At 49.0% G+C, this 12,640-nt stretch overlaps 1 protein-coding gene and 1 non-coding gene across 7 annotated transcripts in view; both read right to left on the reverse strand.

Annotated features, from left to right (window-relative positions):
- The window catches only part of LOC130361197 (uncharacterized), a 113,779-nt gene that overhangs the window by 61,581 nt on the left and 39,558 nt on the right, over positions 1-12,640 (reverse strand). For 4 of the 6 annotated variants that reach the window (XM_056563904.1, XM_056563905.1, XM_056563902.1 and 1 more), the window contains 2 exons: positions 7,989-8,099; positions 6,590-6,664 (listed from right to left, as the gene is read on the reverse strand). In XM_056563904.1, the coding sequence (XP_056419879.1) occupies positions 6,590-6,664; positions 7,989-8,099 (186 nt within the window). The remainder of the gene's footprint in view (positions 1-6,589; positions 6,665-7,988; positions 8,100-12,640) is intronic. The other 2 variants (XM_056563907.1, XM_056563906.1) reach the window with 1 other exon arrangement.
- On the reverse strand, positions 3,471-3,668 carry LOC130363237 (U2 spliceosomal RNA). Its single transcript, XR_008891765.1, has one exon. It is a non-coding gene; the product is annotated as a U2 spliceosomal RNA (small nuclear RNA).

Here is a 12,640-nt window from a genome sequence, read left to right on the forward strand (position 1 = left end):
CTCCAGCCATGTAGATGGCCCAGGAAGCAAAAAGGAAGAGACCAGCCATAGCTGAGACCGGATACCTATAGGCCGCAGAGGAGGGGGAAACAAATGAGAACCCAGCAGGGACTCGCAGGCTCTGGGCACAGGGAGGTTACTTCAGAAGACTATGGAGTCAGTGCAGAAGAGACTGACAAACCAAGAGTAAATGGAGAACACATCCTTCCAGGAGGTTTCTCTGGGGGAGGAAAAAAGCGGAGGTAGAAACCGAAACAACAGACTGTGACTGTACCAGCTGACCCTGGCCACACAAAAGGACATAAACTCCTCCCACCAGAGTAGAGTCAAGGCTGCGAGAGCAGCAGCAGACAACCATAAAAACGAAAAAGAGCCAGGCTGTAATGGTGGACAGTAAGCACTCAAGCCTGGACAGCCAAAAAACTCAGTTGATTGCTCTTAGCAAAAAAAAAAAAAACAAGGGCCCAGTCAGATACCCCACCTATATGGTGGGAACAGTGGGATGGCAACATCCTGCAGTCAGAAAAAAACTTAACAAAATAGTCCCCCTAGTGAAGAGAAAGGAGGGAGAACGAGAGAAAACCTAGGTACTGGCCATATGTAGACCAATATATGGCGGGTTGATACTCAAGTTAATTCCTATAGGTCACCTAAGTGACCCAAAAGTACCCAATTTCCCATATATTCCCAAAAACTTTATTATTAAATCTTAATTTAGCACACATTAATTTAAAAATTGCAGTGTTTTTCCGCTCCTAAAGTAATAGCTGCTATACAGCACTCTCCGTATTTTTGATCGGTGTACACCTGCAGCGTGTACAGCCAATGTAGGAGCTAACACTGATATTTAAAATCAAAGCTCAGCCCCCCTGAGCTTTGATTTTAAATATCAGTGTTAGCTCCTACATTGGCTGTACACGCTGCAGGTGTACACCGATCAAAAATACGGAGAGTGCTGTATAGCAGCTATTACTTTAGGAGCGGAAAAACACTGCAATTTTTAAATTAATGTGTGCTAAATTAAGATTTAATAATAAAGTTTTTGGGAATATATGGGAAATTGGGTACTTTTGGGTCACTTAGGTGACCTATAGGAATTAAAACCTAGGTACTGACTCATGCCAAGCACCATGATACCCATACCCCCTGTAGAAAGGGGACTGGCAAAGTGCACCAGGCCCCAAAGGAGCAGGGAAACGCAGCTCCACCGCCACGGGACAAGTACAGGGTGGACGTAGCCCCCAGGCCCAGCGCCATTGCTGTCTGGGGGAGCCACCATGTGTCCCCAGAGGGATGAAAACTCTTTACACTGGAGCTGTGCAAAAATACAAGAAGTGTTGAGAGCCCTGCCAGCTGGAGATGAAGGCAACCGAGCAGGTGCCTGAGCCACCCCAGACTGAAAACCCAGAAAAGTACCTGGAGGCGCAGGGAGGGGCCGAACTGATTGTGACGCTCTAGCAGGCACAGAGCTAGAACAAAGGTGCTCAACCATCGCAGAATTGCAGAACAAGACCGCAGGGAGGCCCGAGGCGCACCACACTGAGCAGAAGGGAGGGAGGACTCCACATGAGCAGAGGACCTAGCCTACATGGGTACCTCACGATAGTAGAGAAGAACCAAACTGCAGACACGAAGGAAACCGCAGACATCCCAAAATCCGGCAGAATGGAAAACACACAACACCCAATGGTGTGTCACCATCATGTCCCTAGCAGACCAACGTGGTACTCCTAGAAAAGGGAAACAGAGTGCGGCTGTAGCCAAGAAAAGCCATGGAACCCGCAGGAGACACCCACGCCCCAGCTCCTAATGGTGCTACACCCCTGGACTAGCGTTACAGATGCAACAGATGAGGGATGCATGTGGGGGCAGGAAACATGCAGAACTAGAAGAGGTCCCATGAACCCATAGGCATACTGTGATGAACTGCACATGGAAGGAGTCACCGGACTGCGGCCACTGAAGTGGCAGGAATGGGGGAGGTGACCTGGAGGAATTGAAAACCATACAGGCACAGTCTGGCTACCTGGCATAGAGACCATGGCCACACCGGGTCCCGCATCCAGAACCACACTAAAGGTGGGCTACGAGCCAGAAGCCATGCGAGCGGCAGGCATGTGGAGAGGGACCTGATGAAGTAGGAAACCCCACTAATCAGCATGTGGCGCATTGCAGAGGGCTCACAGAGCAACATGGGGAGACCCACTCGGGACTACATTGAAGCAGTGGGTTAACAGAACTGCCACCACACAGGGGAAGAGTATGGTATTTGACCAGATGTAGCAGAAAACTACGGAGACAGCCGTCCGGCTGACAGGTGGAGGATTCCTGAGCACACAGGAACACTCCTATGAAACTTCCCCTAGACAGTGGGGCACAGGAGTGCGGCCAAACGTATGGGCGACCCGGTGATGTGGGAGACCATGCAGACGAAGACTGGCTGATAGACAACGGTCTGGCAAAATGAGTGCCCCTCCAGGCGCTGAAGACAAGGGGACAGAGTCAGATTGCAATCCCTGGGCCCCTTAATGCATTGGGAAAGGCAGTGAAACCTAAAAGCCAGAAAGAGGATCCCAGACACCCTGGGAGGCTCAGGTGCCGTGGACTGTATCCCCTTTGCCCAGCATAGGATCCACAGGATATGCCAGGACACTCCACCGGACACCGCACACTAGCAGAGAGGTGCCGGAACTGCAGCCATAGACACTTCAGGCCTTGGAGAAGCGACAGGCGGCAGAGAAAACCATGCAGACCACTGACTGGCTTACCGGTATGGATCCATGTAGACAACCGTGCACTCCAGTGGTCACCTCACACTAGTAGTGGGGTACCGGAACTACAGCTGCAAATATTGCAGTCCTTGGAGAAGCCACGGGCTGCAGAGAAAATCATGCAGACCACCAGTCTGGCTTACTGGTATGGGTCCATGTAGACAACGGTGCACACCAACGGCCACCTCGCACCTGTAGTGGGGTAGCGGAACTTCAGCCGCAGCTACTTCCGTCCTTGGAGAAGCAACAGACGGCAGAGAAAACCATGCAGACCACTGTCTGGCTTACTGGTATGGGTCCATGTAGACATTGGTGCACTCCGGCAGTCGCCTCGCACTGATGAGTGAGATGAGTGACAGGTGACACTACTGACTGGGCCAATGAGCGCAGGTACAATCCATGGCCACACAGGGACACTTCCACGGAGTCCTGCCCACTGGATGTGGGGATCCGGGACAGCAGACGCACATGTGGCAGCCCGTGGGGGAGGAGATAATGCCTGTACAGTAAAGAACACCTGCGGACATGGCAAACATGTCATGACAACCGGTGGTAGAGGAGAAACAGGCCTGATTGTAACCCTGGAACAACTGCCAAGGAAACATGAGACCCCTGGCACGACCCGCCACAGCGAGTCCCGTATGTCTCCCGAAAGCAGGAATGCCATAGGCATACCTCCCGACTCAATCCAGTGTGTCATATCAGTACCCTGTCTACTGTACCCGAAAATACCACTATAGTGGGTCAAGGAATGGGGCGACGGAAACAAGCCTCCCATCGGCCCACGTCCTAAAAAAAAAAAAAAATCTATGTACTATATGGTATAAGAGAAGTATCAGATATTAAACTCATAAGAACTTACACTTGATCTTAGTCAAAAGGCCGTAAGTGAGGGATAGTACCGGCCAAGGCTCCAACTTTGTGTCCCCAGAGGTCACAAGGGTGTGTGCACAATCCAATTATAGGCCACAAGAGGGCGCCAAACACCGCGAAAAAGCCTGAAGACTAGCAAAAAAATTTACCTTTTTTTTTTCTTTTTCTCTTCTTTCCCTTCCCCCCCCCCCCCCTATATAAATATATATATGTCAGTGCTTTTCACCGCCTGGGGGGGAGGAAGGAGGAGCTATGTCCACTCCTCCACCTCCAAAACAGTGACCAGCCGGGAGGAGAATAGAACACACTTTACTATTGTAGAGGGAAGGGGGGCGGAGATACGCGCCTAACCCCGCCAGCGATACGTCCGCTGGCACCCGTGAGGGGGAAGAAGGGCTGAACTCCTAACTGACACTAGCTAAAACTGAGAATCTCACTTCCAGTGGGCGGGTATATCCTGCCAGGGAGGAGCCAACTGTTTTCTTTCTTCCTAGGGTCAGCGCCTCCTAGTGGCAAGAGCATATACCCATCTGTAAGGTGTCCCCCAATAAAGAGCGACCGAGAAATGCAGACACACTGTGACTGACAGGAAGAAAAGGTCCCAAGAATCCCCAGGTACACACTCTGCGGAACAACACTGGACTGCAGCTGTGGCAGCGGCAGAAAAGGGAGAGGTAACCAGGTGGATTAGAACACCATGCAGACACAGTCTGGCTATGCGGCAAAGGGACCGTGGCCACGCCGGGTCCCGCATACGGAAACACACAGTGGAATGAGATACCAGACTGCAGACAGAGAAGCAGGCATGCAGAGAGGGACCTGGCAAATAGGTAACCCTTTAAACCAGTACGTGGTGCATTGCATAAGGCTCATGGGGCAACATGGGTTGACTCACTCGAAAACTACATCATGGCAGTGGGTAACCTGAACTACCGTCCACGGGGTGAAAGTGTATGGTAGGTGACCCGAAGTAGTAGAAAGCCATGCGGAAAACCGTCTGGCAGGCAAGTAAAGGATTCCTGAGCACCCAGGGTCACTCCATTCAACCTCCCACAGAAAGCGGGGTACTAGAGTGCGGCCCATTCAACGGGCAACCTGGTGGTGTAGAAAACCCAACAGATGAAGGATTGTCCGACTGGTAGCAATCCGGTATACCTGTTGGGACCTTACTGCAGGTCCCTCACCTAGCCGTGGGGTACGGGAAACCTGGCTATGACCGCGGAAGCCCAGAGGTAAAAGACCGATGGCGGCGGAAACAGTGTAGACAACAATCTGGCTGAACAATAACAACCCCAGGCGTTTGGCGAAAAGGGAACAGTCAGACAGGCGATAACTGTGCCCCTTCGGCCAAGAAACCCCGCCCCCTGGGAGATAGAGGGAGACAGAGGAGCCGTGGAACGCATCCCTGACATCCCGCATAGTGTCCGTGGGACACGCTGGGTCAGTTCTACGTATAACGTGTACAACCGTGGGGTACCGGAACTCCAGCCGCCGATACAACAGCCGTGAGATGCAGACCACAGTTTGGCTTACTGGGATGGATCCATAATGGACAGCGAGTCATTCTGTCGGGAACCTCACACAGCAGTGAGGAACCGGAAGTCCAGTCACAGATACACCAGCCATGTGTTGTGTGACAGGTGGCGTAGGAAACCATGCAGGACACTTTCTGGCTTACTGGTATGAGTCCAGAGAAGACCACTAGTCATTTCGGCGGCACCACGCCTAGTAGTGAGGTACCGGAATTCCAGCCGCAGATACATCAGCCGTTTGATGTATGACAGGCGGCGTAGGCAAACATGCAGACACCTGTCTGGCTTAGGCTGGGTTCACACCACGATTTGTTAAATATGGCTCCCGTATACGGTTGGGAGGAGGGGTGGGCGGGGCTTAATCGCGGCACCCGCACTCAGCCGTATTCGGGAACCGTATTTAATGTCTATGAGTCGACCGGAGTGAACCGCAGCCTCCGGTCGGCTTTGTTTTCGGCCGTATGCGGTTTCCCGACCGCAGGCAAAAACGTGGTCGACCACGTTTTTGCCTGCGGTCGGGAAACCGCATACGGCTGAAAACGAAGCCGACCGGAGGCTGCGGTTCACTCCGGTCGGCTCATAGACATACATTAAATACGGTTCCCGAATACGGCTGAGTGCGGCCGCCGCTATTAAGCTCCGCCCCCCTCCTCCCAACCGTATACGGGAGCCGTATTTAACAAATCGTGGTGTGAACCCAGCCTTGGTATGGGCCGTAGTAGACAACGAGACATAGGGTCCGTAGGACACACTGGGTCAGTTCTTCGTATACCGCACCCAGAAGTGGGGTATCGGAACTCCAGCCACAGATACATCAGTCGTGTGACAGGCGGCAGAGGAAACCGTGCAGACCGCTGTCTAGCTTCCCGGTATGGGTCCGTATAGAGGCATAGGGTCTGACTGTTGGCGGGAAGGGGTTAACGGTGCATACTTTTATGACCCGTGCCCCTTAGCCGCATATGGGGGAACAGGTAGCGCCATGCTCCTGAACCCCCACCTGAAAAAGGGAAACAAAAGGGAGTAAAGAATCTAACTAAACAGACTTTAGTAGAAAATTATGAAAAAGACCAGGTCTGAGGAGCTCCCAGACCTGTGTCTTGCCTCCTAGCTAACACTAGCTAAAACTGGTTACTTCACTTCTAGTAGGCGGGTATATCCTGCCAGAGAGGAGCCGACTTTTTTTTCCTAGTGTCAGTGCATCCTAGTGGCAAGAGCATATACCCATCAGTAAGGTATCCCCCAATGAAGAGTGACTGAGAAATGTGAATTTTTGTCACCAGATGATAAACTATTTATTTCTAACAATAAGTTTACATAGAGGACTTTGTGCAAATAATTCCTAAGCTGTAGACTGTGATTCTGTCTTTACTGGGGGGATGTCTTGGGACAAAACCTGGATATAAAATGACCAACCTTCTGTGCAATCCTCAAACTCTTCTGCCGACTCAGCTTCAGGTACAATTGCCTCTTCACTATCTGTTGTAACCTCTGCAAAGAATGGAGATATAATGTGTTAAAATTCATGTTCTGTAATTCGAAATAAACTGTGAAACACAAGTGAAATAGGGGATAAGATGTCAGATTGCAGGGGTCCGGCCGCTGGGGACCCCCAGGATCTCCGCTGCAGCACCCCGCTATCATTACTGCACAGAGCAAACTCGCTCTGTGTGTAATGACTGGCGATACAGGGGCCGCCACGCCCCCTCCCATAGACTTGTATTTAGGGGGTGGGCCGTGACATCACGAGGGGGCCGAGCCATGACATAACGATGCTCCGGCCCCTGTATCGCCAGTCATTACACACAGAGGGAGTTTGCTCTGTACAGTAATGATAGCGGGGTGCTGCAGCGGAGATCCTGGGGGTCCCCAGCGGCGGGACCCCCACGATCTGACATCTTATCCCCTATCCTTTGGATAGGGGATAAGATGCTAGAGGCAGAGTACCCCTTTAATACAAGCCACAATAAAATGAATATCTAACTGGAAGCGCCCTGGTTGGGAAACACTTATCTAATCACATGCCATCTGCTTAAAGTGCTAGTGTTTTGATCGGTCAGGGTCTCAGTGCACCGAGTCACAGTGAATTGCCCTGCTGTGTATTTCTCACGACTATATCTAGTGATCGGTGAAGGTCTCAGCACCCTGACTGGACAAAACTTAACTTATACCTGCATGACATGTCAAAAGTTCCATAGATTTGGCCATGTGTTTTCACTTGCCTTATCAACACCGTACAACCTTGCTGTCAGTGAACAGAAATATTCTTGTTCATATTCAGAGATCTAGTTCTGCTCAAGTATATGCTATTTATAGTAACCCCTTTAGACTGTGTGTACAAAACTGGAGTATGGAAGTGTATAAAGTGGCAGGCCACCCCAGCATGCGCTCCTCTCAGAGAGGCAGGGCCCGTGCAGGAGAACGCAGGGAGCCGCAGTGTGAATAGGGGATATGTTACCTGTTGCTGCGCTACCTTTTTAACTCTAAGCCCAGCCATTAAATTCCTTAAATGCCATGGTCAAAAGAAATTGAGGTCTCCAAGTGATTAACCTGAACAGACCTCCCCAAACCCCCCAAGCTCACTTAACCTATGCAGAATAAGCAGAGGATTATGTTCCCCATATAAGAGAAATAGAGCTCTAAGAGATACAGCAATATTTTTATAGGTGTCATAGGTGCTTTCTGGGACAATCAAAATTTTATTTATGGAAGAAGAAAAAAACTGTGATTGTGGAAGATTTTGTGAAACAAGAAATGTTCTATGTGATATTACAACTTAATGTTCCCGGGGTGGTGTGTATCCTCCATAAAGTACCTTTCTTTGCAGCGTCATGTGTCGTTCTTTCTTCATTTAGTAGAAACAATTTATCATTGAAATGACTAATCAGACTTTCCACAGAAGCAGAGGTGTCCCGGGACAGATGTTCTAAAAGGGGCAAAACAAAATGGTGTTGGCAAGTGAGCAATGACAGGATAGAATAACAAGGCACAAACTGAAATGCACTCAGATCCTTCCAGCACTGCATATTTACTGCACCCATGGGATGTAGCTCCTTGATAGTGTCACCACTGTAGGGCATAGGGATGACGTAGGCTCAGTAAGATACAGCTGACACCCTACTGTAACAGCCAGGACTAGATTTCATTATAGTTAGTAATAACCCATAGAATTAAAGGCTATAGACACTATTGTACTTATTATAATGCAACAATAGTTTCCTTCATACGCAGTTAATGAAAATGTGGCTTAGTTTCTCTTCTACAGCCTGTGGGTGCTCTGCTTTCCCTTTACACTTGTAGGAATTTTTACCTCCAGTATGAGGGTTTCTTGCCTTCCTCTGGATCAACTCGGGGGAGAGAGAGAGAGAGGGGGAGAGAGAGAGAGGGGGAGAGAGAGAGGGGGAGAGAGAGAGGGGGGGAGAGAGAGAGAGGGGGGAGAGAGAGAGAGGGGGAGAGAGAGAGAGGGGGAGAGAGAGAGAGGGAGAGAGAGAGAGGGGGAGAGAGGGGGAGAGAGGGGGAGAGAGGGGGAGAGAGGGGGAGAGAGGGGGAGAGAGGGGGAGAGAGGGGGAGAGAGGGGGAGAGAGGGGGAGAGAGGGGGAGAGAGGGGGAGAGAGAGAGAGAGAGGGGGAGAGAGGGGGAGAGAGGGGGAGAGAGGGGGAGAGAGGGGGAGAGAGGGGGAGAGAGGGGGAGAGAGGGGGAGAGAGGGGGAGAGAGGGGGAGAGAGGGAGAGAGAGGGAGAGAGAGGGAGAGAGAGGGAGAGAGAGGGAGAGAGAGGGGGAGAGAGAGAGAGAGAGAGAGAGAGAGAGAGAACATTACTCATTACTCTATTTTTGACAGGAGAAAAAATACTGCATGCAACGTTTTTCCCCAAACAATAAAAACGGAACAGGAATGAAACGGGTGCAAACGGGTGATAAAGGATTGTAAAAAAAATCCCATTGACATCAATGGGATTATTTTAGAGCAGTTTGCAACTTGTTAAAAAAAATATCAAACGGATTGCAGAACGGACATAAATTTACGGGGGCAGACGGCTGTGTGAACGAGCCCTAAGTCATAAATCTAAATATACTTCCAACTATGTGCAAAGAATTTTTAAAGGTTGGAAAACGTATTTATACAATACCATGGTAACTCCAAACTTCCCTAAAGAATGGTTAGAAGCTTAATGTATACTGTTATACGCTGAACTCAACAATAACAGTATAACACATTAGTGGTGAAGGCAGGCAGCCAACATGTCCTCTTTTAAGTCATGTCAATGACATATTTTTTTTTTTTTTTTTTTTTTATCAACTGGTGCCAGAAAGTTAAACAGGTTTGTAAATTACTACTATTAAAAAATCTTAATCCTTCCTCTGTAGTATACAGCAGCTGATAAGTACTGGAAGTTCTTTCCTTTCTGTCTGACCACAGTGCTCTCTGCTGACACCTCTGTCCATTTAACCTCTTCAGGACGCAGGGCGTATCCATATGCCCTGCATCCTGAGTCCTTAAGGACGTAGGGCGTATGGGTACGCTCGTGGGAATTCCGGTCCCCGTCGCTAGCCGGTCAGGGACCAGACCGGGATGAATGCTGATATCTATCAGCAGGCATCCCGTGCATATGCCCAGTGGGGTCCTGAGACCACCCTATGATCGCCGGAAATCGCCGGTCAATTCAGACCGTCGATTTTCGTAGTTTCTGGGTCATACGGGTGTCCGGTGACCCGGAAAATCAGGGGGATCGGGGGTGTCCAAGACACCCCCGGTCCTGCTGAATGGATAGGAGTTAGGTGGCAGGGGTGCCACCCCTCTTATCCCTGCTATTAGCGTGACCGGTGGCGGTTCCTTACCTGATCAGCGCCGGCGCCGGGCAGCGTTGACGAGCGGCTCCCTGGTGAAGACTACGGAAGTCTGTGAGTAGTTGCCTAGCAACACCTGGGGGGGCTAAAGTTTGGAGACAGTGGTCTCTGAACTGTAGCCCTCCAGATGTTGCAAAACTACAACTTCCAGCATGCCCAGACAGCCGTTTGGGCATGCTGGGATTTGTAGTTTTGCAAGATTTAGAGGGCTACAGTTTGGAGATCACTGTGCAGTGGTCTCTAAACTGTAGCCCTCCAGATGTTGCAAAACTGCAAATCCAAGCATGCCCAAACAGCTGTCTCGGCATGCTGGGAGTTGTAGATGTGTACCTCCAGCTGTTGCATAACTACTTCTACATCTTGTGCAACAGCTGAAGGCACACTGGTTGCAACATACTGAGTCAGGTAACAGAACCTAACTGAAGGTTTTCCAACCAGTGTGCCTCCAGATGTTGCAAAAGTACAACTCCCAGCATGCACGGTCTGTCAGTACATGCTTGAAGTTGTAGTTTTGCAACAGCTGTAGGTTTGCAGGGTACATTCACACTGGTGGGTTTACAGTGTGTTTCCTGCTTCAAGTTTGAGATGGGGCAAATTTTCTGCCGCGGCACAAACTCCTAGCGGGAAACTCACTGTAAACCTCCGCCTGTTTGAATGTACCCTAAAAACACTACACTACCACATAATAAAGGGTAAAACACTACATATACACCCCCTTACACTGTCTCTCCCCCCCCCAATAAAAATGAAAAAAGTATTGTACGGCACTGTTTCCAAAACGGAGCCTCCAGCTCTTGCAAAACAACAACTCCCAGCATTTCCGGACAGCCACTGACTGTCCAGGCATGCTGGGAGTTTAGCAACAGCTGGAAGCACCCTGTTTGGGAATACCACTCTGTACACCCCTATGCAATCACTATTTTAGTCCTCAAATCCGCATGGCGCTCTCTCACTTCGGAGCCCTGTCGTATTTCAAGGAAACAGTTTAGGGCCACATATGGGGTATTTCCGCACTCGGGAGAAATTAAGTTACGAATTTTGGGGGGGCATTTTCTCTTTTTACGCCTTATGAAAAGGAAAAGTTGGGGTCTACATCAGCTGGTTAGTGTAAAAAAAAAATTTTTTTTACACTAACATGCTGGTGTTGCCCCATACTTTTTATTTTCACAAGAGGTAAAAGGAAAAAAGAGACCCCCAAAATGTGTAACGCGATTTCCCCTGAGTACGGAAATACCCCATATGTGGGCGTAAAATGCTCTGGGGACGCACAACAAGGCTCAGGAGTGAGAGCGCACTATGTACATTTGAGGCATATATTGATGATTTGCACAGGGGTGGCTGATTTTACAGCGGTTCTGACATAAATGCAAAAAAATTATGTGACCCCATTTTGGAAACTACACCCCTCACGTAACGTAACAAGGTGTATAGTGAGCCTTAACACCCCACAAGTGTTTGACAAATTTTCGTTAAAGTCGGATGGGAAAAATTTTTACTGAAATGCTGGTGTTACCCTAAAGTTTTCATTTTCACAAGGGAAAATAGGAAAAAAGCCCCCCAAAATTTGTAACTCCATTTCTTCTGAATAAGAGCATACCCCATATGTGGATGTAAAGGGCTCTACGGGCGAACTACAATGCTCAGAAGAGAAGGAGCGCCATTGGGATTTTCAAGAGAAAATTTGTCCGGAATTGAAGGCCACGTGTGTTTACAAAGCCCCCATAGTGCCAGAACAATGGAAACCCCACCCCCCCCACATGAGACCCCATTTTGGAAACTACACCCCTCATGTAATGTAATAAGGGGTACAGTGAGCATTTAGGTGAAAATGAAAAATTTTATTTTTCATTTGCACAGCCCACTGTTTCAAAGATCTGTCAAACGCCAGTGGGGTGTAAATACTCACTGCACCCCTTATTAAATTCTGTGAGGGGTGTAGTTTCCAAAATGGGGTCACATGTGAGGGGGTCCACTGTTATGGCACCACGGGGGGCTTTGTAAATACACATGGCCCCCGACTACTATTCCAACCAAATTCTCTCTCCAAAAGCTCAATGGTGCTCCTTCTCTTCTGAGCATTGTAGTTTGCCCCCAGAGCACTTTACATCCACATATGGGGTGTTTCCATACTCAGAAGAAATGGTGTTACAAATTTTGGTGGGCATTTTCTCCTATTGCCCCTTGTAAAAATGTAAAATTTGGGGAAAAAACAGCATTTTTGTGAAAAAAATAAAAATTAATTTACACATCCAACTTTGAAAGTTGTCAAACACCTGTGGGGTGGTTAAGCCTCACTGTACCCCTTGTTACATTCCTTGAGGTGGTAAAGTTTCCAAAATAGTATGCCATGTGTTTTTTTTTTTTTTGCTGTTCTGGCACCATAGAGGATTCCTAAATGTGGCATGCCCCCAAAAACCATTTCAGCAAAATTTGCTTTCCAAAAGCCAAATGTGACTCCTTCTCTTCTGAGCATTGTAGTTCGTCAGCAGAGCACTTGACATCCACACATGGGGTATTTCCATGGGTTACAAATTTTAGGAAGATTTCTCTTCTTTTACCCCAAGAAATGGGGTTACATATTTTGGGAGATATTTTCTCCTATTGCACCCACAGAGCACTTCAC

Source organism: Hyla sarda, chromosome 3 (genome assembly GCF_029499605.1).
Source record: "Hyla sarda isolate aHylSar1 chromosome 3, aHylSar1.hap1, whole genome shotgun sequence".
NCBI lineage: Eukaryota > Metazoa > Chordata > Amphibia > Anura > Hylidae > Hyla > Hyla sarda.